General features: G+C 47.7%; 1 protein-coding gene, 1 long non-coding RNA gene and 1 other non-coding gene across 10 annotated transcripts in view; 1 reads left to right on the top strand and 2 right to left on the bottom strand.

Annotated features, from left to right (window-relative positions):
• Nucleotides 1–6,935: 6,935 nt before the first annotated feature.
• Nucleotides 6,936–24,974, top strand: part of LOC111097691 — a 31,454-nt gene continuing 13,415 nt past the window's right edge. For both annotated transcript variants that reach the window (XR_005365724.1, XR_005365723.1), the window contains exons 1-4: nt 6,936–7,074; nt 14,269–14,361; nt 23,021–23,185; nt 24,367–24,428. This is a non-coding gene — a long non-coding RNA (uncharacterized LOC111097691). The remainder of the gene's footprint in view (nt 7,075–14,268; nt 14,362–23,020; nt 23,186–24,366; nt 24,429–24,974) is intronic.
• FHL2 (four and a half LIM domains 2) overlaps nt 9,000–24,974 on the bottom strand; it is a 67,690-nt gene continuing 51,715 nt past the window's right edge. For all 7 annotated transcript variants that reach the window (XM_038550886.1, XM_038550892.1, XM_038550889.1 and 4 more), the window contains 4 exons: nt 23,249–23,423; nt 16,276–16,445; nt 13,267–13,453; nt 9,000–9,617 (listed from right to left, as the gene is read on the bottom strand). In XM_038550886.1, the coding sequence (XP_038406814.1) occupies nt 9,466–9,617; nt 13,267–13,453; nt 16,276–16,445; nt 23,249–23,423 (684 nt within the window). In that variant the 3' untranslated portion in view covers nt 9,000–9,465. The remainder of the gene's footprint in view (nt 9,618–13,266; nt 13,454–16,275; nt 16,446–23,248; nt 23,424–24,974) is intronic.
• LOC119873812 lies at nt 14,658–14,765 on the bottom strand. The gene has a single exon (XR_005366313.1). It is a non-coding gene; the product is annotated as a U6 spliceosomal RNA (small nuclear RNA).

Genomic DNA, 24,974 nt, shown 5'->3' with positions numbered 1-24,974 from the left:
CATGACTTACTGCTTTTGAGGTTATTCTTGGTCACCTGGCTGACATACTGTGTCAGTCAGGTTAACATAGAGCTACTCTTTTTCCTCCTCTCACACTACTCTTTGGAAGGAAGACTTGAGTAGGGAATTAGGCTCCACCTTATGGGCAACGTAGCTACATAAATTACTTGTAATTCTGTGCATATTTGTTCTTTGTTTATTTAATAATTTATGTCAGTGTGGACTCGGAACTTATTCTTTGGGTTATTTTATAATCCAATGCCTTTTTTTCATATATTGTTCCAGCTTTGGCCATGGGAAACATTTCCAGTTGGCTCCTATGTCCCTTTGACTTACCTCATCATTGTGGTTTCTTCTGAGCACTTCCTTACTTTCTACACTTCCAGGTGCTCTAGGTTCATCCTGTGTGTTTCCTGCCCCAGTCTAAACTCAGCCACTTCTCCACGGAGCCTTGGTTCCTTTTACTGAAGAATGATATTAGAAAGCAAGTGGGGTGACAGAGCAAGGAAATATGTATGTGTGTATACTAACCCTGTATATACAGGTCTATAAATATTTCTATATATAACTATTGACAGTAAGCTAAATGTGAGTTCATACTAGTGTCTCCAACTTGAATCCATTGCCCTGTGGGTCATTCTAGACTTCCTTTGCTTGTCTGTAACTTCCCACCCCAACAGTGACAAATCTGGCTCCCACTGTCCACTGTCCATTTATTTCATTGTCCAATTCCAGGACATACGTATAGCAGCTGCAGAGTTGTTAACCTGGACCTGGGCACAAGACCGCTTTGATCAACTAGAGTGCAGTACTTATATGTGTAATTCTTTTCGCCTTTATTCTTACAGATTCTTCTCATTTCTAGTGTCATTTAAGTCATCTGGCTTAAAAAATATGTTTGCAGTTTTACCATTTTAATGAAAAAGAGAATGTCAAGATAACTTCTCTGTTTTTTAAATCACAAACGAAATAAACTCCCTGGAAAAACATATCATTCATTCAATAGGTGTGTACTGTATTTTCACACTCAAGGAGTCGGAATAAGACATGGTCCCTGCTCTCAAGGGGCTTTATCCTTTTATTAATCCCAATGATTTCGGTCTAAATATTCAAGTAACTTGAGAAGGAATCTGAAGAACGTTTAATAATTAAAGTCAACAGTAATCTGTGTACTAGTTTGCTCGTTAATGTTTTTAATTCCTTGAAACCTGAAGAAGCCCACTCAAAACAGAATGGATTTTTCTCTTAGAAGATCCCCTTGGAACCAGGGGGAATTTTTTTTTTAAAGAATTATTTAACACGGGGCAGCCCGGTGGCTCAGCAGTTTAGCACCGCCTTTAGCCCAGGGCCTGATCCTGGAGACCCGGGATCAAAGCCCACGCCGGGCTCCCTGTGTGGAGCCTGCTTCTCCCTCTGCCTGTGTCTCTGCCTCTCCCTCTCTCTCTCTGTGTCTTTCACTAATAAATAAATAAAATCTTAAAAAAAAAAAAAAACTATTTAACACGACCTCTGTTTATTTGAAACAAATCAAAACAGGGTGGTGTTGGATTGGGTAGTTGAAGGCCTCACATGTGTGGATGTGGCCTTGCATGGTGGGGGGGCGCCTGAGCAGGAGCCTCTCCTGTGTTCTGACCTCCTTGCTACCTCTGATGGGGAGGAGAAAGTAGGGCAGAAGCAAGAGAGGCTCGGGTTTTGTTTCTTTTCAAATAGTTGACCTAAATTAGTTTCAAGTGTACAGCAGTGCTAAGAAATTATGTATATTAGGAGATGCTCACAGTGAGTATAGTCACCATACAACGTTACTACAATATTATTGACCGTATTCCCTGTGCTGTAATTACACCTGCACGATGGACTAAGTTTGTACCTCTTAGTCCCCTTCACCTGTTTTCCCCATCTCCCCACTGGCAACTATCTATTTGTTCTCTGTATCTATGAGCCTGTTTATGTTTTTTTGTTTTCGCTGTTTGTCCATTTGTTTTGGTCCTGGGAAATTTTTTTATTCATCTGCTTCTAATTGTGTAACTGCTAATAGGTGTCTGGAGATGAAGTTACACTGCTTTTATTTTTGTGAAAGGCTTTTATTTGTTTCTTTGCCACTCTTAAAAAGGTCAGTTTCTCAGTTTATGTACATTTTGGCATATGCGTTACCTGGATATTTTCTCAGTGTTTCAGAAAAAAACATGTAGTCAAAGGTGGCATTTCCCCCATAATCATCTCTACATGTAAGAAAATAATTTCTGTTTTATTTTAGATAGAATGCCCTCCCTGAAATTCATCAAGTAAATCCTATTACAGATTTTTCTAATTCTTCTCTAGCGGAGGTTATTCATCTGTAAATACAATCTAATCCAACATTCTGATTTTACAAAAGAGGAAGCTGAGGCCTGTAGGAAGAGTGACTCCTCTAAAGGCATGCAGTTTGTCGGTGGTAGAACAGCAACTGAAACCTAGATCTCTTGCTCTTCTGCATGAAACCAGGGGTAGGTCCCTTTCTGGAAGCCACCTCCCACCTCGTCCTGGGAATAAAGTGTACAACAGTGCCAGCTTTTAGAAAAGCAGTTATTCAAAAGTGCAGTCAACTTGGCTGCTGGAAAGAAGAGATGGAAGTATTATAAAAATGTGTGGCAGCTGTTTTTTTGCTGCCATCAGAAAATTCTCAGAATGGACAGTGAGCTATGAGTCGAGACCTGGGTTCTAGCAGATTGGCCTCTGTGTAGTCTTGAGTAAGCTTTATTCTTTCTGCACTCCTATTTCCTCCTCTGTCAGGAGGCAGATTTCTCTCTGACCCTCAAGTCTCTTACAGATCGGATTTCCCTCTATTTCTACCTTCAACTGATCCTAGAGCCCTTGGTCTGTCAGTTAGTGGCCAGGTGGCAGATAAGAGGTGCCCTCAAGTGTGAATGGGCATCACTAGTGATAATTGAGAATTGACTTAGTATTTTATATATTTCCATTTCCCAAAGGAATATGATTCACTGAGGCACAAGTTAATTTCACTTTTATTCTGCTTTAGTGTAGCTAATTAAAAAAAAAAATCTTCTCAAAGGGAATGAGGGCTTATTAATTAGGCTGATTTGTGACTTGAGGGCAGCTGTCTGCTGAGAGATTGGGTGGCGTCCATTTGTGGGGAGTCAGTGATGTGTTCTAAATATACTCTGGCTTCACCTGTGTTGACCACAAGGCTCTCTCTGCTCCCGTCTCCTGAGTTCTGCTTTACCAACAACACTGAGGCCTTTCACAGACACTTCTTTGAGGTTTTCCCAGAGATTAAGCTGTCACTAAGGACAATGTTGAGACGGTACTGTAATCAGCCTCGTTCCTGGGCTCTTTGTATCAGAGCAGATACATTGACTGAGCTGCTTGTGATGTTCAAGGTCAATGCGAGGTGATGTGAGTGGTAACCATCTCAAGAGTGTGGGAGTGGGAGCTGCCCGGGTGTAATCTGAAATCGTCTCCCTTACAGAAGGGTTGGGAGAGCCTGAGGAGAGGCAGGCCACTCCAGGTTTGGAGGTGGCAGTTTTAGTTACATATGAGGCTTCTTTTGGGTGGCAGCAGGATAAATGGATCCCTGTATCCACCCTCCAAACCTTAAAAGTTCATAAAGAGGCCTTAACTGGGTTCATTCACATATAGTGTGTAGGTGTTCTCAACCACCTCACTAGCTCAAGGCTGTGTCCTTGGAGCAGCCTCCAGGCGCGGGAAGGCCAGCTAGTTTCCACATTCCAGGGACAGAGGAGAGGGTGAGGAGCCTCCAAGTGCCTGGGTCCAGCTCCTGTGTCAATTGGCAGGCCCTTCTTTTTGACGACTTCCCCCAAGAGGTGACTGACTGCCTCATAAGGAAAACTGTTTGCTTTCAGTTACTGTGGTGACTGGGTTTTTATGGTTTGGGTTGAAAGTAGACTAGTTTATTATGAGTTCTACAATATCCTGGGATGCCTGGGCGGTTCAGTGGTTTAGTGCCTGCCTTCAGCCCAGGGTGTGATCCTGGAGTTCCAGGACTGAGTCCCACATCAGGCTCCCGGCATGGAGCCTGCTTCTCCCTCTGCCTGTGTCTCTGCCTCTCTCTGTGTGTGTATCTCTCATGAATGAATAAATAAAATCTTTAAAAAAATTTTTTTGCAATATCCTAAATATTATTACCGTAAAGTTTAAGTATATAATTCTAATAAATATATAATCTGTTCTACAAGATAGGTAGGCATTTTAAATCAAAGCTCCAAGGTACTAAAATAGGAGGTAAGATCAATGTAAGTCTCAGTATTGTAGACTGTGTTTCCAAGACAGGAATTAACGATGTTTATTTTATTTGCTTTGTTTGGGGTCAGAGCTATTAGGTTTACCCAAAGAGCAATCCCATGTGGTCAAGGTAAGTTAGAAGTAAACCTGCCCTGCTGAGGGAGGGAAGACAAGAGGAAAGGAAAAGAAGAAAGGACAGGAAAATAGGAAGAGATGTGGTGGAGGCTAGAAACATGTGAGCCGGCTCTCAGATTCGTGGCCACTCTTGATACCCCAGGATGGTGAGAGACACACAGGAAGTGACCTGGAAGTTGTTCCTGGAGAAGGCATGTGGCAGGGGCAGGTAGAAATCATCTTGAGGGAAGACAGGCTCATCCTGAGCCTGAGGAAATCCCCACAGATCATTTGTCAGAGTCAGTGACTAGCACTAGTTAAAATTATCCAACCATCCAAGGAAACATGGTACCAAGCATGACGGTCAATAGAAACACCAGGTGGTACAAACAGACCCTCAGAGCTTTCATGTATTAAAATAGCCACATAAAGAGCAAGCAAGTTTGCTTTGTTTCAAGAAAAAGGTAAGTTTTAAAATAACTGTCCAGTGCACGGCACTACATAACATACATATTTTAATTTTTATTGAGGTATCATAAAATACTGTAAAGTTTTAAAAATCTGTATGCCTAAATATGTAACCACTATCCCAATCAAGAAATAGAGCAAGGGTGCAAACTTTGTGTAAAAAGCCAGATAGTAAGAATGTCTTTTGGCCATGATGGGTAAATGAATAGGCATGGATGGCCGTGTTCCAATAAAACTGTTTAGGAAAACAGGCAGTGTGCAGGTTTTGGCCATGGACCATAGTTTACCAACCACAGTACAGACTATTTCCAGCATTCCAGAAGCTTCTCTCATGTCCCTTCCTAGAGAGGTAACCACTATTCTGACTTCTATCTCTATAGTTTTACCTGCTAACACCTTTTATTATGAGCTTCTATGTATGTTTTATTTCGCAATTTAATAAAAAGTCTTGCTTAATAAAAACGATTGTCATACAGCCAGTCAGAAATACCATGCAGTGTCATGATTCCCGACTGATAGAGAGCTCAGTAGGGCCAGGCTGGAGATAAGACTAGGCTTTTGTGTGTGGTTGGACTCAAACTTCAAACTCTCTTCTCCAAGCTTGTCCAGTTTCTTGGATGTTTGTGTGTTTAAGATTTCTATTTATTTATTTGAGAGAGAGCATGAAGGTGGAGTGGCAAAGGGAGAGGGAGAAGCAAGTATCTGGCTGAGCAGGGAACTTCCCAGGACTGAAGGCAGATGCTTAGCTCACTGAGCCACCCAGGTGCTCTTGGAATGTGTTTTTAATTTTTTTTTTAATTTTTATTTATTTATGATAGTCACAGAGAGAGAGAGAGAGAGGCAGAGACATAGGCAGAGGGAGAAGCAGGCTCCATGCACCCGGAGCCTGATGTGGGACTCGATCCCAGGCCTCCAGGATTGCGCCCTGGGCCAAAGGCAGGCGCTAAACCGCTGCGCCACCCAGGGATCCCCTGGAATGTGTTTTTAAATTACAAAAAATTTTCATCAAATTGGAAGTTTTCAGACATTCTTAAAAAATAATTTTTTCTGTCCTTTTCTGTCTCCTCTCCTGATGCTCCCATTAGGCATATGTTGATTCACTTAATGGCATCTCACAGTGCTCTAAGGTTGTTAATTTTTCATTTTCCTCATTTTTCAAATTTCATAATTTCTGTGTTGAAATAATGTTCACTGATTTTTTTGTGAACTGATTTTTTTTTTCTTCTCTCAATTGTACTATTGATCCTCTCCAGTGAATTTGCCATTTTGGTGATTATACTTTTAAATTCCAGAATTTCCATCTGATTCTTTTATAACATTTATCCCTCTATTGGTGTTCTCTATTTGATGAGAATTACTATCATACATGTTCCTTTAATTCTTTGAAGAAAAAAAAAATTCCTTGAAGATGTTTATATGTTTGGCCAGTGTGTGGTGAGAGGTTCTGCTTAAGCACTTTGAGCTAATAAGACTTCTGCCCTTTGCTGATGGTGTGTGTGCGGCTTAGACAATGCTTTCAAGTCCACTCCATGTCCCTCTCTGTTTACTTCTGAGTGGGTGTTGTCCAGTCCATGCCCACAGTCTCCTGGACTCCCAGGCGGCTCCTCCTAGCCATCTCTTCACCTGGTTCTGTGAAGCTTTGGACTAGTCTGTCATTTTGCTTTTTGCTGCTAGTATCACATAGCTAGCAGCCCCCTCTCAACTGCTTGCCACCAAGATCTTAATTATTTCTGATAATCCCCTTAGGCACAGATTCCTCCATTCTTGGTACCAAACAGTCCCTTCCTGCAGAGCTGCTGATGTATTAGTTCAGAGCTGCCACTCCCACCCACACCTGGGCGCTGGTCAATGTCCTGCTTCCCCAGGAGGAGCCCTCCTCTATAAGTAGGTGCTGGATAGGGAAGACTGGGATTCTTCTCAGCAGAGTGTGCCAATATCCTAATAAATGTTTTCACACAGGCCTATTCCTGGGAGCATGGTAGCCTCTAGTCTTCTCAGATTGCCCTCTTTATGTGGAGCCTCCTCCCTATGGGCAGGCTGGAACAGGAGTGATCAGAGCCCCAGAATTTTCAGACTGTCATGCCTGGGGCACAGCCCTAGACCAGTAGGTCTTTCCTTCTTGACTGCACTTGCCAGAGTAGAGCTTCTGTCCCGTGAAACTGGAGGTCCATGGCTCAAGGGCCACAGACTGCCATTCTTCTTATTAACATGTGGATTTTCCTGAATGTTTCTCCATTTGCTGCATGCCTTTAGGTAAGTTTCCAAGATTTGAAGGTATTTATTTGGTATGTCTATACACACACACACACACACAATTTTCCCAGTTAAATGGTTGTCACACTGGGAAGACAGTCACTGAGCTCTGCATACCACCATCCTGAACTCCCACCCACTGTTTTGTGAGCCTTGGCTGGACTGCTTGGAGTCTAGCCTCTGTGTGTGTGGTTAAGTTGTCAGCCAGGGATTGGTAGGGCTTTCATACAAAGAACTTGGGGTTCTTTTTCTTTTTCTTTCTTTTTTTTTTTTTTTAAGATTTTATTTATTCATGAGAGACACAGAGAGATAGAGGGGCAGAGACACAGGCAGAGGGAGAAGCAGGCTCCATGCAGGGAGCCCAACATGGGACTCCATCCTGGGATGCCAGGATCACGCCCTGGGCCAAAGGCAGGCACCAAACTGCTGAGCCACCCAGGGATCCCCCTTGGGGTTCTTTTTCATACAATTTTCCCTCTTAACTTTCCAAAGGTTATTTGTCCCAAGCTCTGGCCTCTGGTTCTTCAAGCCAGGAAGATTGCAGATTTTCTTTCTTTCCTTTTTTTTTTTTTTTTTTAAAATAAAGATTTTATTTATTTATTCATGAGAGACAGAGAGAGGCAGCCTCCCTGCCAGGAACCCGATCTGGTACTCCATCCCAGGGCCCCAGGATCATGACCTGAGCCAAAGGCAGACACTCAACCACCAGGTGCCCCCAGACTGCAGGCTTTGTAACAGAGTTTTAGCTCCCTTTTTAGGGCCTGCCCTTGTGTAAAAGCAATAAAAATGGGAAACCTACCCCCCCACCCAAATATTCCTGCTTCGGGTCATGCTCCAGTGTTTTCAAGTTTTAAAAATATTTTGTCCAGAAGGTTACTGGAGTCCAGTAGGAGCTAGTTACTAGAAGTGGAACTCCCCCTACCATTAATTTAAGGTTGGGTGCATCCAGTGTATCTGAGGATCTAACAAGAACAGGTAAGGTGTTCCACAGTGAAATTTACAAAGTGTTTACCTTTTTGTTTTGAATGCTTTCACTTTTATAATACAAAGTAGGACAAGGCAAAATAACTAATGAGCCATGGAGTTCTCAGAAGGCCCGTCTCAGACATCGTCAGACACCTGTCACATGGTCCAGTACTCAGATTGAGAAACTGACTTCAAGCGTGCTCAGCATGGGTGAGACCTGATGTCCACCAGATTCTTCTGCTGCACGGCCTATCGCTTTTGGTACTGCACTTGGAAAACTAAGGACAGACGTCACTATTGTTAGCATTCTGAAAAGAGAAATATGCAATGCCCTAGGTCATAAATTGGCTCAGTGCTTTCCAATCGTATATGCTTTCACAGATGGTTTGGCAGACCAATGTCAAACTAGGAGCTCGCATCTTTATAGCTGTGATTTTCTCTTTCCTTTCTCTCCTTTCAGAAAGACTGAAGGCTTCCAAAGCATGCCCTAAATTGCTTGGGTATTGAGCACACACAGACGAACAAGAGGTCATCTCTGGCCTTGAGGTGCTCGTATTCTTTTGTGGTCCTTCACTTTATGGATGAGAAGGCAGGTCAGGGTAGGGTAAGGACCCATGGTAAGGGGAAAGCGTCGAGCAATATTAAAAGTGACACCCACAACTGTCCTCACTGTCATTAGTTTATATTCTGCTGCTCATATTCTGGAGCCTATGTCACTGCATCCAATGCAGAGCATTGAGACATAAAAGGGTTTGGGAGAGAGGAATGAAAAGCAAGGAAGAGGTTGTGGTGCTGACAGAAGGCTTTCTTTGAAGGAAAAGGTGTGGTGGACCTCCGTGAATGCCAACCCAGCCCGTCTGAACTTGCACTTCATACAGTGATCAGTGGAACATACGATAAAGTGCTTTTTACCACAATGCGCAGAACTTCAGTGTTTAATCATTACTTCGCACACTGTGTGTGGCCAAGGATTTTGTTCTGGATAACTTTATTGCAAGCTATATAATCTTGCTCCAGGTCTTACATGACAGGAAGTTACATAGTTGTAAATGCCCATTCTTCATTATCTCATGTAGTTTAAAAAACTCGAGTTCGCGACATGTTAATTGCACTTAAAAATTAAATACGCAGCAAAAGAAAGATACATTTATAAAGATGTCATTCAAAAGGGATTTTTACACTTGGATTTGCCTTGCTTGATTACAAAAATTCAAAACCATCTTCCCACTGAGGGTTTACATAAGGGTTTCCTCCTTCCCTGGGATTGAACTAGTACAAAGGATTCAAGGGTTTAAACAAATGTGAGTATCACTGAGAAGCACAAGAAGAAAGTCTCAATGTGGTCGGTGGAGACCAGACACAATACTGCCTGGTTGACAACGAGAGTGTATAAATCCATGTGTGTTGCAAGCAGCTGCGTGGGCTTCAGATGTCTTTCCCACAGTCAGGGCACAGGATGTCATCTCTTTCTGTGAGGAAGCCTCGCCCCACCAGGGAGAGGGAGCACTTCTTACAATTAAAACAATCATTATGCCACTGCCGTTCCTCAAAGGAGATGTACTTTGTGCCACCAAGTCCTGTTAACAGAGAAAAAAAGACACCGAGGTAGAGAGAGAAAGGGAGCACAACTACTTAGAACCAGATCCCCAGGACTGAAGCAGGTTGATCCATTTCCAAGCTAGACTGTGTGGCCTGGAGAGTGTTGAGTTTCCAATGGCTGGGTTCTGGGGATCCGCCTGTAAATCAGATTCCCTGGACTGCAGTGAGGAGTTCATAAGTGTCAGCAGGAACACATATATCACTGGCTCCCAATCTCCATGATCAGTGCTACCATTATGGAGGGATGAGAGGGTCTATTTGTTCGTTCCCCCAGAATGAAACTCCAGGAGAAATGGAGCTGATTTCTCTTATTCCTTCACTTCACTCACATCTGGTGCTCGAATATGTCATGATTTAATGAATAAGGTGCTGAAGGGAGGGGGGAAAAGGAAAATACAAATATTCTCCAGAATGGCCAGGAAAGGCCTCACCAAAGAAATGGCATGTGAATGTGGGGGGGAGGGGGTATGCACATTCTCGCAGAGGGAATATCAAAATAAGCTACAGAAGCATGAACATAGGTGTAAGGGGGGAAGGCAGGCTGTTAAGGTGGGCAGGAATGCGTTATGATGCATGGGCAGCAGAGAAGGCCATTTTATATTTTAAATAAGAAAAGTAGTAACAACAAAAAAAAGAAAGTAGTAACTAGGTTCAGTGCCTGACTCTTGTTTGGTGACTAATTCTTATCAAATGTTTAAGGTACCTTGGCTGCCTATTACAATATGGTTGCTTTGTCCTGCCATTGAGCCACCTGAAATAAATTGAAATCAAGTACACACGGTTATTCTGGTGAAATCTGAATCATGAATTCCAATTACAAAGTGTTCTTTCCAGAAATAATGGTTAGATCTACCACAGTCAAAAGAAAGTAACCACACTGACCACCCCATTTATAATGGCTTGAAGTCTCAGACTAGCATGAGAACAGCTCATTCCTTCTGTAACTGAATTGGCTAGGCTGTTGTGGGGCATTAAGTCTTCCAGCGGGGGGAGACCTTCTAGCTAATCCCCTTCAGCTAGTTAGAGACCAAAGCTTTTCAAACTTCAACAATCACCCAGGTTGTGGCCTCTACCAAGTAAGTCATGACCCAGGTAGCAGTCAATATTTAAACTTCCCAGGTGTTTCCGATGTGTAGCCAAGTTTGAAAACCAGAGGTTTAGGCAACATTTGATTTAGGGGCAGGGAAAGCCAAACAGTTGAGAGGTAGTGGTTTTTCTTCCCAGCACTGAGCCAACTGAAAAGCCGCAAGAAGCTGCTGGGATGACCCCGAATTTCCGCCATTACTGTGTTTCTCCTCTCTCACCTCTGATAAGTCCTGCTGTACTGGAGATCTGGGGCCAGGAGAAGCACTTGAAGGAAGAGGATGAAGAAGGATGTCGGGGAAGGTGCTGTGTCAGGTGCTGTCCCAGGGGACCACCTCCTTTTAGAAACTTCAGTTTCTTTGAAATGCCAACCAATGGGGCAAGTTACAGAAATGAGAGCCAAAAGCAGGCTAAGGAGGATGAATCCTCCTAAGGCGAGAGGCAGTCAATTATTGTTCTTTGAGGTTTACAGCCCACGGCACCAGAACTCCAGCCAGCCTGAACAGAGCTCATCTAACATGCATCTTCTCCACAAGGCACCTCACAGCCTGCCTGTGCATAGCAACACAGACCGCATGTCTGCACTGCCCCTGGAGAGCCATTTTCAGCAGTGAAATTGCCAAAAAAGATGCACAAAAATGCAAACAATATGGCACTACCGGACCATGAAAAGGAACCTTGGTTATAAGATGAGAATTGAAACAAGGAGGCAGTGTCACCTCATCCCACCTCCACCAGGAGTGTACCTGTCAGATGATTCCAATGTTTCACCTCTCTCTGGGTATCTGGGAATGATCATGAAAGCAACTCGAGTGTTGATTTTAGAGTTACAAATGTCAGTGAGTGGGCAAACTTGCAGATATGGGCTCTGAATACTGAGGACCGACTGTATTTATGTGTACATTTTGTATCACTGGCCACAACACTGGAAAGTAAGACTTAAGGTTTTTTTGTTTTTTTTGACAAAAATCATATAAATTTTGCTGAAGAGAGAAAGTGCCAAGTAAGGATCTATTAAACATCAAATCTAAAGTCACAATTTCTTATAATTGTTTGGGGATTTGACCTCGAGTACATTCTAGCTGCAATTTCAAAATTCCTCTGTAGGTTCCAGAACATTAGTCTCTGCATTTCAGAGAAGTAATCCTCCTTTTGGAGGAAAGTATCCGTTGCTTTCCTAGAGTTGTTTTCCTTTTCTAGTGCTACCATGAGAATAACATTACATATCTGATACTTTATATTGCTTTATAAAGTTTAGTTTTATAAACATTTACTTCCATAGAAGTTACCATGAAAACAGCATTCAAGATTAATATGTTAGAGGGAAGACTGCATTTCCTCCCTCTAATGATTCCAATCTGTAGGTTAACAGAAAATTTTAAGTGCTGTGCTTCTTTTCCCCATATATTAGTTTTATATGGAAATATGAGCTCTGGATTACACACGAAAGGATTATTTTAGTGACCTGGGCTTCCTACATCAGGTGAGTTGGTTGAGTTAGGTGCACTCAGTTCTAGATCTAAGGGTAAAGAAAGTCACAGACAAGCACACAGAGGATATAAACATCCGTGTGATTACACTGCAACGCTACACAGGGATGGCACTTGGCCAGGCCACTATGTTTATGTCACACATGCCTACCATCTGCCGATGACGAGTCACCTGAATGTGGCAGGAACTGGGAATCCCACATCCCAGAACTTTTCCTGTGTCACTACAGAATTCTCTTTTCCCTCCAGCCCAGTCACAGGTTTGTGTGGTGATGCGTGGTGCACATGTGCAGGACTTGAGGACAGCCATCTGTCCTCCACACTCAATTTCTTGGCATATCTAATAGTTTAATGCAATGCTAGTCTACAGCCAACCAGGCTCTGGGCTCTTACACTGCCAGAGCCTTCGGGGAATAAGAAAGAACCACCTAAAACGTTGTCCTCTGCCCTCACGTAGTCAGGGCCTTGTGGTAGATAAGTCCCCCTAGGATGCTAGGGAGCACCGTTATTATTAATTTTTAACTAACTAATTCATTATTTAGAGAGGGAGCATGAGCAGGGGAGGGAGAGAGAATCACAAGCAGACTCCACACTGAGCGCAGAGCCCGACGTGGGGCTTGATCTCATGACTCGAGTCAAAACCAAGTGTCAGACACTTCACCGACTGCACCACCCAGGTGCCCTTGGGGAGCACCTTTAAAAACAGTGCAGTGGCTCAGCCTGGAAATGCCAGTTTGACTGTGCTGCTCCACGTGCCATACACTCACGGACTGCGGCTTCGGGGATGACCCCACTGAAAGCAGAAAGCACAGACCCCTAAGAACAGGACATGTGGTTTTCAGGGATCAGGCAAGCTAGAGGGGAAGTGTCACCTGCTGACGTGTTCCCCGTGTAACAAGGGCAGGAAGCACAGAGGCAGAGACACCGCCTCTGTTCGGAACCTCGGTGAGGTCCAGGGTCTCGGCACAGAAACAATTCCAAGGGCTGAGGTCCTGTACCTCATCTAACCTCGGGGCGGCCATGGTGTGCTCAGGGGGCCCCTCGAGACACTCACCACTGATGGGGTTGGTGCAGCCGGCGCACTTCTTGGCGTACAAGTCGCAGAAGCAGCTCAGGCAGTAGGCGAACTCATCCCGGGACGTGAAGCGCTGCCCCGACAGCGGCTTCTTGCAGGCGGTGCACACGAAGCACTCCCGGTGCCAGGGCTGCTCCCGGTACGTGACGCCCCCGGTGGTGATGGGCTGTAGGAGGCAAGAGGGCCAGGCTCAGTTTCCCGAGGCAGGGTGGCCTCTGGACGACGCCAGATCCCCGTCCGGAACACGTCCGGTGTTTGTTAAAAGTCACCGAGAAACGGCTTCCCCAAGCTGTCAGTCCCTTTGAGTCCCCATCTCCTCTCAGGGCCCTGCCGTGGACCCTGGCTTTCCCAGCCGTGACCTCGGCACCACAACGTGTGTCCTCGGCCCCTTGGGAGGTTGAGGCATCTGCAAGTGCAAGTGCCCGGTGGCAGCGTCCTTCCCCATGGTGCGGGGCGGGTGAAGACGGCGCCACGTCAGGGAGACCCGGAGGTGAATGCCAACCCTACGGCGAACCAGCCCTGGGCTGTGCACGGGTCACGCGTGACAATCCCCATGCCTCCCTCCGGGTGCTAACCTGGAGAACCCCGCTTACAACTCAGTTCCTAGTGGTGGAAGGAGGAGGCCTGGCCCCCTGGGCCTGGTGCCCCCCGGGCCCAGGGAGCGGGGAGCCAGATGGGACAGAACTGGTCATCGATACCTCAACTTTATCGTGTTTCTCTTTTCATATATATACTTCAACAGTGGATGAAGGACGGTGAGTCTCAGCTCGATAGACCCGTCTGTCACCCGCCCTAGCATCCAGCGCTGCCTCTAGTCCTTACAGAAAGCACAGCTCTGGCCCTCGAACAACATAGGTTTGAACCGCGCAGGTCCACTTGTACATGGGCTTCTTTCAATTAACCCAGTACCATACTGTCAATGCTTTTTTTCTTGTAACTTTCTGAATATTTTTTTTTTTTGCTCTACTTACTTTATTGTAGGAATACAGTTTAGGATACGTATAACATACAACAGCTGTGTGCATCGATTATTTATGCCACCGGGAAGGCTTCTGGTCACCAGCAGGCTACTAGGTAAGTTTTTAGGGACTCAAAAGTTCTATGTGGTTTTTCAACTGTGCAGGGGGGTTGGTCCCTTTCAACTCTGTGTTGTTCAAAGGTCAACTATATAAAGGCCCTTACATACTACAGACATTATATCCATTTTACAAGTGAGTAAACTGAGACCCAGAGAAATTAAGGGACTTGCCTGAGAATTTGCTAGCTAAAGACAAAGCAGGTACTTGGATTCAGGAGTCTATCATATATTCTTTTCTTTTTATTTATTTATTTTTAATTTTTTTAGAATTTAAATTCAATTTGCCAACATAAAAAATACGGAACAGCTTCACAAATTTGCCTGTCATCCTTGTGCGGGAGCCACGCTAATCTTCTCTGTGTTGTTCCAATTTTAGTATATGTGCTGCCGAAGTGAGCACCGTATATTCTTTTCATTAAACTATAATGTATTAATGATCTTCCTATAAATTCCCGCCTTGGAACAGAATTTATGCAAAATACATTCAGTGGCAAGGTGTCTGTGTGGACAGAGAAGGTGGGTGTAGTAAGAGGTTTGCTCTACGTGGAATCCACACTCTTGTCCTCTCTGCACCCACATGCCCACCCGCACCCCGCATGGCCCAGCTGGCTCAGACATGCTCGTGGGTGTCACTGTCCCAGAGCAGCCCTCCCTAAACACCAGCTTGGCTCCCACTCCTCCGACTGGTTCAGCTGGCCCCTGTGTACGCTCTGTTACGACTGTTTTCCTCCAAAGCACGCTTGTCGATAAGCACTTGAACGTTTGCCACCGAAGTGTGTTTCCCCCCAGGCCCTAGTAGCCCCGAGCACCTCCTGCGCTGCGGGAGGGTGGATGTTACTGGTGTGAATGCTTCCACCAGTCCTGATGAACACCCACAGGGCTGTGCTTCCCGGAGGATGCATTACCTTCACTTCTGCCACCGAACACAGTAGCAATAAGGTTGGGAGGAAGATAATGCAAGAAAAGCAAATGACGTGAACTTTCCGTGGATCTTGATGAGAAAGAGCAAACCAAACAAAAAGGGAGTGAGCAGAGAAGAAAGAGGCTTCCTGACATAAACACAGGAAGGAGCGATTCATCTAAGGAGGAAGCGAAAAACAGCAGAAAAGTAATATAATCTTACGAGTAGAAGTTGGAAGATGTGGAATTTAAAATCGTAGTTTAAAAAATGAGACGGACACGAGGCCGAGGGAGACGAGAGAGCATGAAGGCGAGTGAGCAATACTCTGCCCTTTGGAAAGGCGCCAGCAGGTCGGGCATTCGAGGTCAGGCCGACCAGCAGAGGGAACAGCAGCCGGGCTCTTCCGCAGACGGAGGCCCAACAGCCGCGTCAGTGAACAGGCCGGAGCCAAACAGGCTCTGCGATCGCTCCCCAGCAGGCCCTGCCAGGGCAAAGGACGGCAGGCGTGGCGCTCCTTTTCTGCCTTTGACTAATGGCCGTGACAGCACGGCACGAGATGAGCGGGCTGGGTGCAACGAGTGACCTGTCCCCTGTCCCAGCCACAACTTTCCTTTGCTTCTCACATCCCTCCCTCCCACGAGGTTCAGCAGCTCGTTTCTTGTCTACTGATGGAGGACAGTGTAACAGGAGCTCTGGGATAGTAAGTTTTCCTCCCCTTTAACGTCATGTCATGAATAGGAGCAAAAACTCGGCAGTGCTCTAGGAGGGAGGGCTACAGGCTCCCATCTCAGGTCCCAGTGGCCCTTGTGCGGTCAAAAGAAGGCCTGGGATGGGGGTCCTTCCAGTGGATAAAATGCACACGTGCACATGAGAATTTTGGGATGCGGGGCCGGACAGGTGAGACTCTTGTGCCATCCCAGTACCAAGGGTGTTGTCCCCGGGGAAAGGGGGCTGACAGCCAAGGCAAACAGACTGGAATACACGAGGTCCCGGGGGAGGTGAGAGCTACCTTTTTACACTGAACACACTGCAAGGCGTACTGTTTCTCATAGCAGGGCACACAGAAGTTCTGGTTGTCCTTAGGGATGAAGCTCTTGGTACCGATGGGCTGCTGGCAGCGGTGGCAGGTGAAGCAGGTCTCGTGCCAGCTGCTGTCTTTGTACTCCATCTTGCGGGTACCTGGCACAAGGGGCAAGAAGACGGCAAAGAGCAGAGCTGACGACATGACAGGCCTGCACTCCCAGCGCCCCTCGTCAAGAACCTGCCACCACCTAGTTTTGTGACTGTGGCATCACTGTGGCTCTCAGAGGCTGGCCTCCAAATGGGACTGTTTGGGAGTGGGCAGGGATTGTGTATTTTTGGGGGTTCACTGCTGTACACCTTGCTCCCAGAACAGTCTCTGTGCATACTCGAGGTTTATTTGTCCAGCAGGGAGGTAATGAACGTTAGGTGGGAAAAGGATCTGTCACTCCATGTCTCAGTAGGCAAAGCAGAAAGAGCAAGCTGGCCTAGCTCAGACCAGTCCCAACGGAGTGGGACACAGCCCTGCAGCCAGTTAATGAGCACAGGATGAGGGACACCTGGGTGGCTCAGTGGTTGAGCATCTGCCTTTGGCTCAGGTTGGACCCCGGGATCCTGGGATCGAGTCCTGCACTGGGCTCCCTGCAGGAAGCCTGCTTCTGCTTCTCCCTCTGCTGCATCTCTGCCTCCCTCTCTGTGTCTCTCATGAACATAAATAAAATCTTAAAAAAAAAACAAAAAAAAAAAAACACCGGATGGAAAGTGGTGGTGCTGTACACGAACCTAGAGTGTCAAGCCTGATCCCATGAGGAGCCTCCACACCGACCGATCACCTTATATGGCCCGAGGTGTAAACCAAGCTGCTGGGTCTCCACGCTCTCCCCGCTGCACTGAATGCAGCTGTTAAAAGCCACAAGTGATGCCCGGATGGCTAATTTAGCAATTTTCTGATTCTAATCTTGTGACATTGCATTTCCTTTCGAATAACTGTTGTCGTGTGCTATGTTTATGTGATTTCTTCAAGTAGATGAAGAAGTCCTAGAGAACGGAAATGCTGTTTGGTTCACCCCCACCCCCATCCCCACCCACCCTTGAACCCGCCCCTGAGCCGGAGTCACAGCAAATGCTCAGGATTTGTGGACATTTTCCAATACTTTTCCAAGAGAATAAAAGTATGTGTATTTTACAGAAAGAGGTGACAGATGTGTTCAAGACAGATGCGTATGCAAGCACGCTTTGCAGGCAGCAACAAGGTACATTTTGCGGGGAAAGGAGGGTAAGAAGTGAAAAAAAAGAAACGTGCTCTGAATACCTGAGCCAGCCGGGGAGGACGGGGGTGCTGTGGCTGCGCACAGTCTGTGCCGCCCCCGTTTTGCAGCTGGGCTTTTCCTGGAGCGCAGCCGCACCTGCTCACTTCCTTCAATGGTCTGCGGCTGCGTTCACACTACATTGGCAGGAAAGGGTTGCTGAGACAGACCCCGCGGGCTTCAAGGCCCCAGGTAGTGGCCTGTTTTTTTCTGGAAACATGTTAGGCAGCCCGGGGGCTCACTGGGCATCCAGGGGCTGTGGCATGAAGGACACACCAGTTAGACTTCAAAGCAGGATCCGGGGTGGTTATTAGGCAGCGAGCAGGGGCTCCCACTTTGGTCCAGGGTGGCCGCAAGCTGGCATCACGCGGGCGGTGAGATGCGAGCATCTGGAAACTCCCATCCAAAGCTAATATGGCCAAAATGACAGGCTGAGGGCTGCATGCGGACTGCCTGCAAGGTTGACGTGACAGGGAGATCTCCATCTCTGAAGAAATTAGGAGATGTGCGGAGAATTGCTGCAAGATTATCTTATTCAAGGTCATTTTCGGGTTAATGTGTCAGCTTCCTGTACGTCCAAGACAGGACATGTGGCACCACCTCCCATAAGTACATTAAACACTCAGGGTGAGTGTAGGTGCTGCAAGGTGGGGAGGCGTGTGAGGAAATTCAAGGTGGGGCACCTGATGGTCTTCGTGGGCTCCCGAAACCTTATACTAGGAGAATAGACCGAGCACCCGAACTTCGGATAAAAGTAGTGGGAGAATTGGGATCTACATCTGGAATGATTCTGCCTCCAGGGGTTCATCCTTCCACGTGTATTTTTGCCACTGGCTCTTTTAATCTCTGGCCTTCTGCTCATAGAGCAGCTCAAATAGCCAAAGGATCCTGTCAGCGAACACAGGGCAACAGCTTGCTCCCTGAAGACCACACGCAGGCTGGGCTCCGTGCGTTCCCGGTGTGCGGGAGCCGCCCTCTAACAGCCAGGCCAGGGTCAGAGGCCTGCCTGGTCTCTGGTGGGGAGCCCAGGGGCACCTGCAGCCCACAGGGTGGGGGGCGCCTGTGAGCCGCACCGTTAGCCGCAGCTGCTCGGGCTGCCTCGTGTGCTGGACGCACTGCCAGCAGGTGGCAGCAAGGGGCCTTCTAACCACCGTGGCTTCTCCCGCAGGTGGATTGGGGTCCTGAGGAAGGGGTGTCTCTTTCTGATTGAAAGGAACAAGTGAGGATCCTGAAAGGTGGTGAAGGGCCAGTGCCTGGGAGGCTGCTCGGAGGAAGCAGTGCATCTGCACGACTGCTCTGCAGGCGGAGGCCGCCTTGCAGCTGAGCAGCTGCGGAGCGGGGGCGTCAGGCTGGGGGCATCGGGGGCATCGGGGCCAGTGGACTCCTGGTTTCCTGACTACTTCGGGGGCGGGACCTGTGTCAGGTAGGGGGCCAAGGGGCGCGTTTGTCAGCCAGGACCAGCCTCCTGTTCTAAAACCCTAAATGCACTGTCAGAGCTACTCGGATGAACCGCGCTCCCATTCATCTGGATTTAGTTGTAGCACGTTCAAAAATCAGACCACAGAAAGGAAGTACATGCTAGGATTTAGCACCTTTTTTTCTTTCCCTTCCCTTTCTTCTTTCCCATCCCTCCCCTGGCCCTCTCCTCTCTCTCTCTTTCTCAGTCTGTCTCACCAAGCTTCTTCTGGACACTCAGCCTCTGGCGCTGAGCCCATGTCCTCTGCCACAAGTGCCCTTTTGGGACGCCTCTACCAGGTGAAACCCAGCTCACCCTTTGATGCTCTAGTGTGACCTCCCCGGGGCCCCTTCCCATGCTGGCCTGGAAGAGCCCGGCAGCCCTAGTGACATCTCGGTGAGGGGCACTGACCTGTGCAGTCAGAGCCGGAGAGCAGGGAGGCTGAAACCCAAACCTGGCAGTTTCTAGATTTGCCCTGAGGACTGACAGTTTGGGGAAGGAGCCCCAAAGCGAGAGGGAAGCCGGGACAGACACTATGGTGGGCCGAGGACACTGGCAGGACTGCTTGAGAATTTAAAGTGACTCCGAGTGGCAGGCGTGGGGGCGGGGAGACCAAGGGTCCCCCTCGCTGCAAGGGGCTAGGGCCACCTGCTCCTGCGCAGCCAAGCAGGGACCCCTGCCCCCGGTGCCGGCCCTGCGCCCAACGCACGTGGACTATGTCAAGGCCCTGAATCGGAGAGGAGGCCGATGCTGCTGTTTTGCCTTCCTTCTAGCCGGGCGGTAAGCACCCCATTCCGGGCAGTTTTCTCCTGCGTGTCCTCTGTCCCTCCACCTTCTGCATTAGCCACCGCTGCCCAGGTGGCAGGAAGTCAGTGGTCGTCCACACCTGCGGGCTCCAGGCCGCCCTCCGATCTGGCCGACAGGGAGATCAGAGCTCTGAGGCCAGAGCCCCGCACAAGGTCCTGATCCAGGCTGACCACAGCCGGGGGCACGCCACTGAAACTTCTGCTCTCTTCGCTGGGAGACAAGACCAGGTGCACCTTCAGGTCATTTTAGCGTGTCAATGCCCTCACAATTCCCTGTCGTGGGACGGAGCTGCCTCTCAGTGCAAGTGCCTGAGCTGGGTCGGGGAGGGGGGTTCTCTAGCACCCACACAGTGCACTATCCTAACGGTAAACTCCCTAGGCTGTCTGAAGGGTCCGTGGCCAGCCGTAGGTGCCAGGTGTCCGTGTGACCTCACACGGCACCCTAAGCCCTGGTGCGGCAGGAGCCTGTCCCCGTCAGGCCAGCAGGAGTTCTGCTGAGGAGGAGCAAACAAGCAAGCAAAGCAAAGCAAACAAACGGTGCGCATGATGAACAAGAAGAACGTGGGACCCCAGAGCCCGCTGTAGGGGAGCAGGAGTCTCCGCAGCTGGGGCAGGGGCGGGCAGCGGGGTGGGGAAGGGGATGGCGACAGTCCACTCGCTGTCAGGCAGAATGGAAACTTCCATGGGCTCTTGTCACGAACACTCAGTAAAGATTTCATTTGTTTCTCATTAAATTTCGTGGTTGCCACCGTGCCGGGACCGCTGTCTCCATGTGTGACCCCCTGTGGGACAGGAGTTCCCTGTGGGTCGGCCCAGCCTTATGTGGGCTTCGGTCTTCATTTCACAGCCCCCATGCTGGGCCCTGCTCCCACATCTGCTGTGCTGACGCAGCTCTGGAAGCAGCCTTGCTCTGGGGGTTTTGTTCCTTCTAATAGCACGGAGTCAAGTTATTTTTAAGATGTATTAACCAGAGAAATGTAGCAGCCATAAGAAACCATCTCACCAAAGGCCTGATTATGCCCTTGCCTTTTTTTAAAATGTATTCCTTCTTATCCGATCTGTCTCCCTAAAATAACACTTTCCGCACGTCAGTCTCTCGCTCACTCTTCAGTAGCTCTTTGTTGCCAAAAACAAAGCAAACCAAAAATAAAAAGGAAAACTGCGCCACAGCAAGCAGTCTTCCACCGAAGAGTCTGGCTCTAAATGAACGTGGGGGCCCTAATTCCCATCACATGTCAGAGTGAACCCAGCTCCTGTGTGACATCCTGTGACTCAGCAGGCTACTGGGGTTTTTGAAAATTAACAATCTGTTGATGCAACCAACTCAAAACCTTTGACCTCCATTCATCGGACACATCTTATCACAGCATTAATGAACATGGTGAATTTTTAAAAATTACTTCTAAGGGACCTTTGTGTTTACTTCTATTTATTAAGGCACAGACCTCAACTCCTTTTTTTTTTTTTAAGATTTGATTTATTTATTTGAGTCAGAGAGCAAGAGAGCACAAGCAGGGGCAGAGGCAGAGGGAGAAGCAGACTCCCCCATGACCAGGGAGCCCAGTGCGGGGCTAGATCCCAGGACCCTGGGATCACGATCTCAGTTAAAGGCAGATGCTTAACCAACTGAGACACCCAGCGGCCCCTTATCTAATTTTTTTAGAGACAGAGAGAGCCCATGCGCCCACACAAGCAGCAGAGGGGCAGAGGGAGAGGGGAGAGAGAGAGAGAATCTCAAGCAGCGTGCAGAGACACACGGGGCTGAAATCATGACCTGAGCCAAAATTAAAAGTTGGACACTTAATCAACTGAGCCACCCAGGTACTCCTAGACCTCAGCTCCTCTAAAACTACACTTGAGAGTTTCACACATACAGCATCTCTTTTAAGAACCTCAACCAACAAACCCAACCTCAAGTTAAGTGATTGTTGTTGAAATGAATTAGGCTTCTAAACATGACGAATCATAAAACACCTTGAACGTCACAACAGGGGATAAATTAAGAAAATTCCAATTTGAAACCATGAGCCTAAATCACATATTCAGTTATACACTTTAATTTCCTCTTTAGACCACATTTTTTGGAAACTTCACACCTACTTTATCAGATTGAATACATTATGGTGGGTTAGAATTTTTTTTTTTTTTTTTTTTTTTTACCTCTGCCATTAATCCTAAACTTCCCTGGGATAAAAGATGCATACCCGCTTCAGAGGCTGTCTTGAGGGTGGGCACACCCCGGGCAATGTGGGTGCAAGGGACAGCTGGCTGGAGATTCTCAGCAGGATTGGCACCCCTCCTGCCACCCTAAGCCTGATTTAAGAGAAGCTCTGCCAACAGGAGGCCTCAGGGCTACATCTCTCCAAAACTTCCATGGCTCACGGCAGGCTGGGTCCCCAGCCAGTGAGCACCTCCACTTGACTGGATTCCAGGGGCCTAGCCACTGCTTCACGCTAGTCCTTCCATGGGGGTACATCTCCAGCAGACATTCAGAGCACAGAGCTCTCTCCTGGGTTCCTGGGACTCCCTGGTAGGGATGCCAGGTTCAAGATGGCCCAAATGGGGGGCACCTAGATGACTCGGTGGTTGAGCATCTGTCTTTAGCTCAGGACGTGATCCCGGGGTCCTGGGATTGAGTCCCTCATGGGGCTCCCTGCAGGAGCCTGCTTCTCCTTCTCCCTCTGCCTGTGTCTCTGCCTCTCTCTCTCTCTGTGTGTGTCTCATGAATAAATAAGTAAAAGTTTTTTAAAAAGATGTCCCAAATGGGTCAGATACTAAAAAATTACCTACAACTCAGACTGAACCAGGAATCTGTATTTTTCTTTGCTGATCCCACCAAATCTACCCTCTGGTAACATTTACCGGTCATGCAGATGACACCACAGGTGGCATGTGGCTTGTGAGCTAGCCCCAGCCGACAGGTGTGCCTTTCACTCACCCAGGGTCCACATCTCAGGCTCTTCCCTTGGTGGCTACTCTCCTTCTGTATGTGACTATCAAGACTTTTTTGGTTCTGTATTTAAGAATTCTATACATTGAAGGTTTTAAGATAAAAGCTTCCTCTGTTCCACAAAGCAAAGGAACATTCCCCAAGAAACGGTACACAGTCCCATCCTCCTCATAACAGACAAGTCACCTTATTACTCTTCTTAACCCTTGACCCAGCTGTGATCAAGTCTGAGTCTACTGAGAACGAACGTCTGTTGAGCATGCGGGGAGGACAGAGGATGGGGTATGCCTCTCGACTCACTACTCCATGAGCACCCAGCAACCAGGCCAGCGCCTGGCACACAGCAGGGCACAATGCTCTTGTGGACGAAGTCAGCAACGGTAAGGCAAGAAAAGTGCAAGCACGCTCTGCGGCATCGCGAGGGTGAAGGGCGTGCTCCTGACCTGGCATGATGGTCTTCTTGCATTCCTGGCACTTGGAGGAGTACTCATGGGAGTAGCAGTCCGTGCAGAGCAGCTGGTCCTCCTTGGCAGCGAAGGGCTTGTCCACAAGGGAGCTCTTGCACCGCGAGCAGTGGAAACAGGCCTCATGCCAGTGTCGGTCCTTGTAGGACAAGTCCTGCAGACCCAGAGCATGTGACACAATGAGAGGTCAGGGGGTCTGGGCTGCTCTGCCCCAACCACAGCCTGGGAGAGCCATTCACATCCCGGGGCAGACGGGGAGTGAAGAGGGGCAGATGTCTGTACATGTTCCTGGCCCATGTCCTTGCTGGTGAAACCAGGAGAGCAGGGCTACTTTCCTCCTGTTGCATTTCAGGGCAACTGTGTGTGTGTGTGTATGTGCACGTGTGCGCAGGGTGTGTCTGTGTGTGAGAAAGAGATGCTTTCCCAAAACACATGGATTTCCCTTATATATCGTCTGCAGGGAAGAGGAGCAGAGAGCATAGAATTCATCACTGCTTCTCACTGACAACTAGTGAGACACAGCATAGCCCTTAGCTCTGAGGGAGCTCAGCAAAATCACATGTGACAGCGGGATCACAGGGACATGGGACAGAGATGTGGGCCTGCGTGTGATGGTGGGATGACAGGGACACCGGATGGGATAGAGAAGCCCGGGTACAGGGAATTTCAGAGAAGCAGCCACAAGGACAGGGCCCTGGTTTCACTTGGAGGGAAGGGGGACAGAGAGATGTCTGGTGCAGGTGCCACCAGCTGAGTGTGGATGATCAGTGGACAGTGGGACATGGGCAGAGGGGGTTAGAGAGGGGCTTTCAGGCAGAGACAGTTCATAAGCATAGCAGAGGCGAGATAGAGGTGGGCAGGGGGGCCCTTTTAATTCTGCACAGAGGTTAAGATGCTCCTGAAGGCACTGGAGAGGGGATGAACCATTTAAATAAGAGGGGAAACCGTTTAAATGAGAGGGTGCTCCACTGGTTATTTGGACAAATGAAACAAAGTATAAACTGCTATAATTTGAGTCGACGGCCAAATAGGCAAACTCATTATAAATTGTGAAGCCCGTATTTCTCCAGGAAGAAATCATAATTTTTCTTTTCCAGGGACACCAGTCAATGCTGCTCATTGCCAGGTGGTGAGCTCAGGCACCATGCATCCCTGCAAGGTAAATATTATTGCAGAAGCTCAGAGCAGCTATGTGAGCAGACCTCACAGTCACACAGCAGAGCCAAGCACGGTTCAAGCTCATGTCCCTCTGATTCGAAAGCTATTTGCAGTGAACCATCCCAGGTAAACTCCTGGTAGAGCCTGTGTTACTCTTTGCTTTCTTTGATGAGATCCGTATGTATCCACTGAAAACATCCACAAATAATGCCATATTTTGTACACAAATGAATACAGCTCAGCACTGCCTTTGTTGAGATTTTGAATAACGTCGAACAAGCCATTACAGCCCTGTCCACTACGAATGGGAGTTAGCCTAATTTAAGAAGAGTCAGGAGTTTTTAATCATTATCACTGTGCAAATGCTGACTATGGAATAAATGCATTTAACGTTTTGTTGTTGTTGTTGTTGTTGTTGTTATGGAAAACAGTATTGGCAGTTCCTCAAAAAAATAAAAAATAGGATTACCATGTGATACAGCAATTCCACATCTGGGTATATGCATAAAGAATCAAAAACAGGAATTTGTAGACCTGTATCCATAGC

The sequence above is a fragment of the Canis lupus genome, chromosome 10, assembly GCF_011100685.1.
Source record: "Canis lupus familiaris isolate Mischka breed German Shepherd chromosome 10, alternate assembly UU_Cfam_GSD_1.0, whole genome shotgun sequence".
Taxonomy (NCBI): Eukaryota; Metazoa; Chordata; class Mammalia; order Carnivora; family Canidae; genus Canis; species Canis lupus.
Note: the sequence above shows the minus strand (reverse complement) of the source record. Positions and strands in the feature narration are given on the sequence as shown.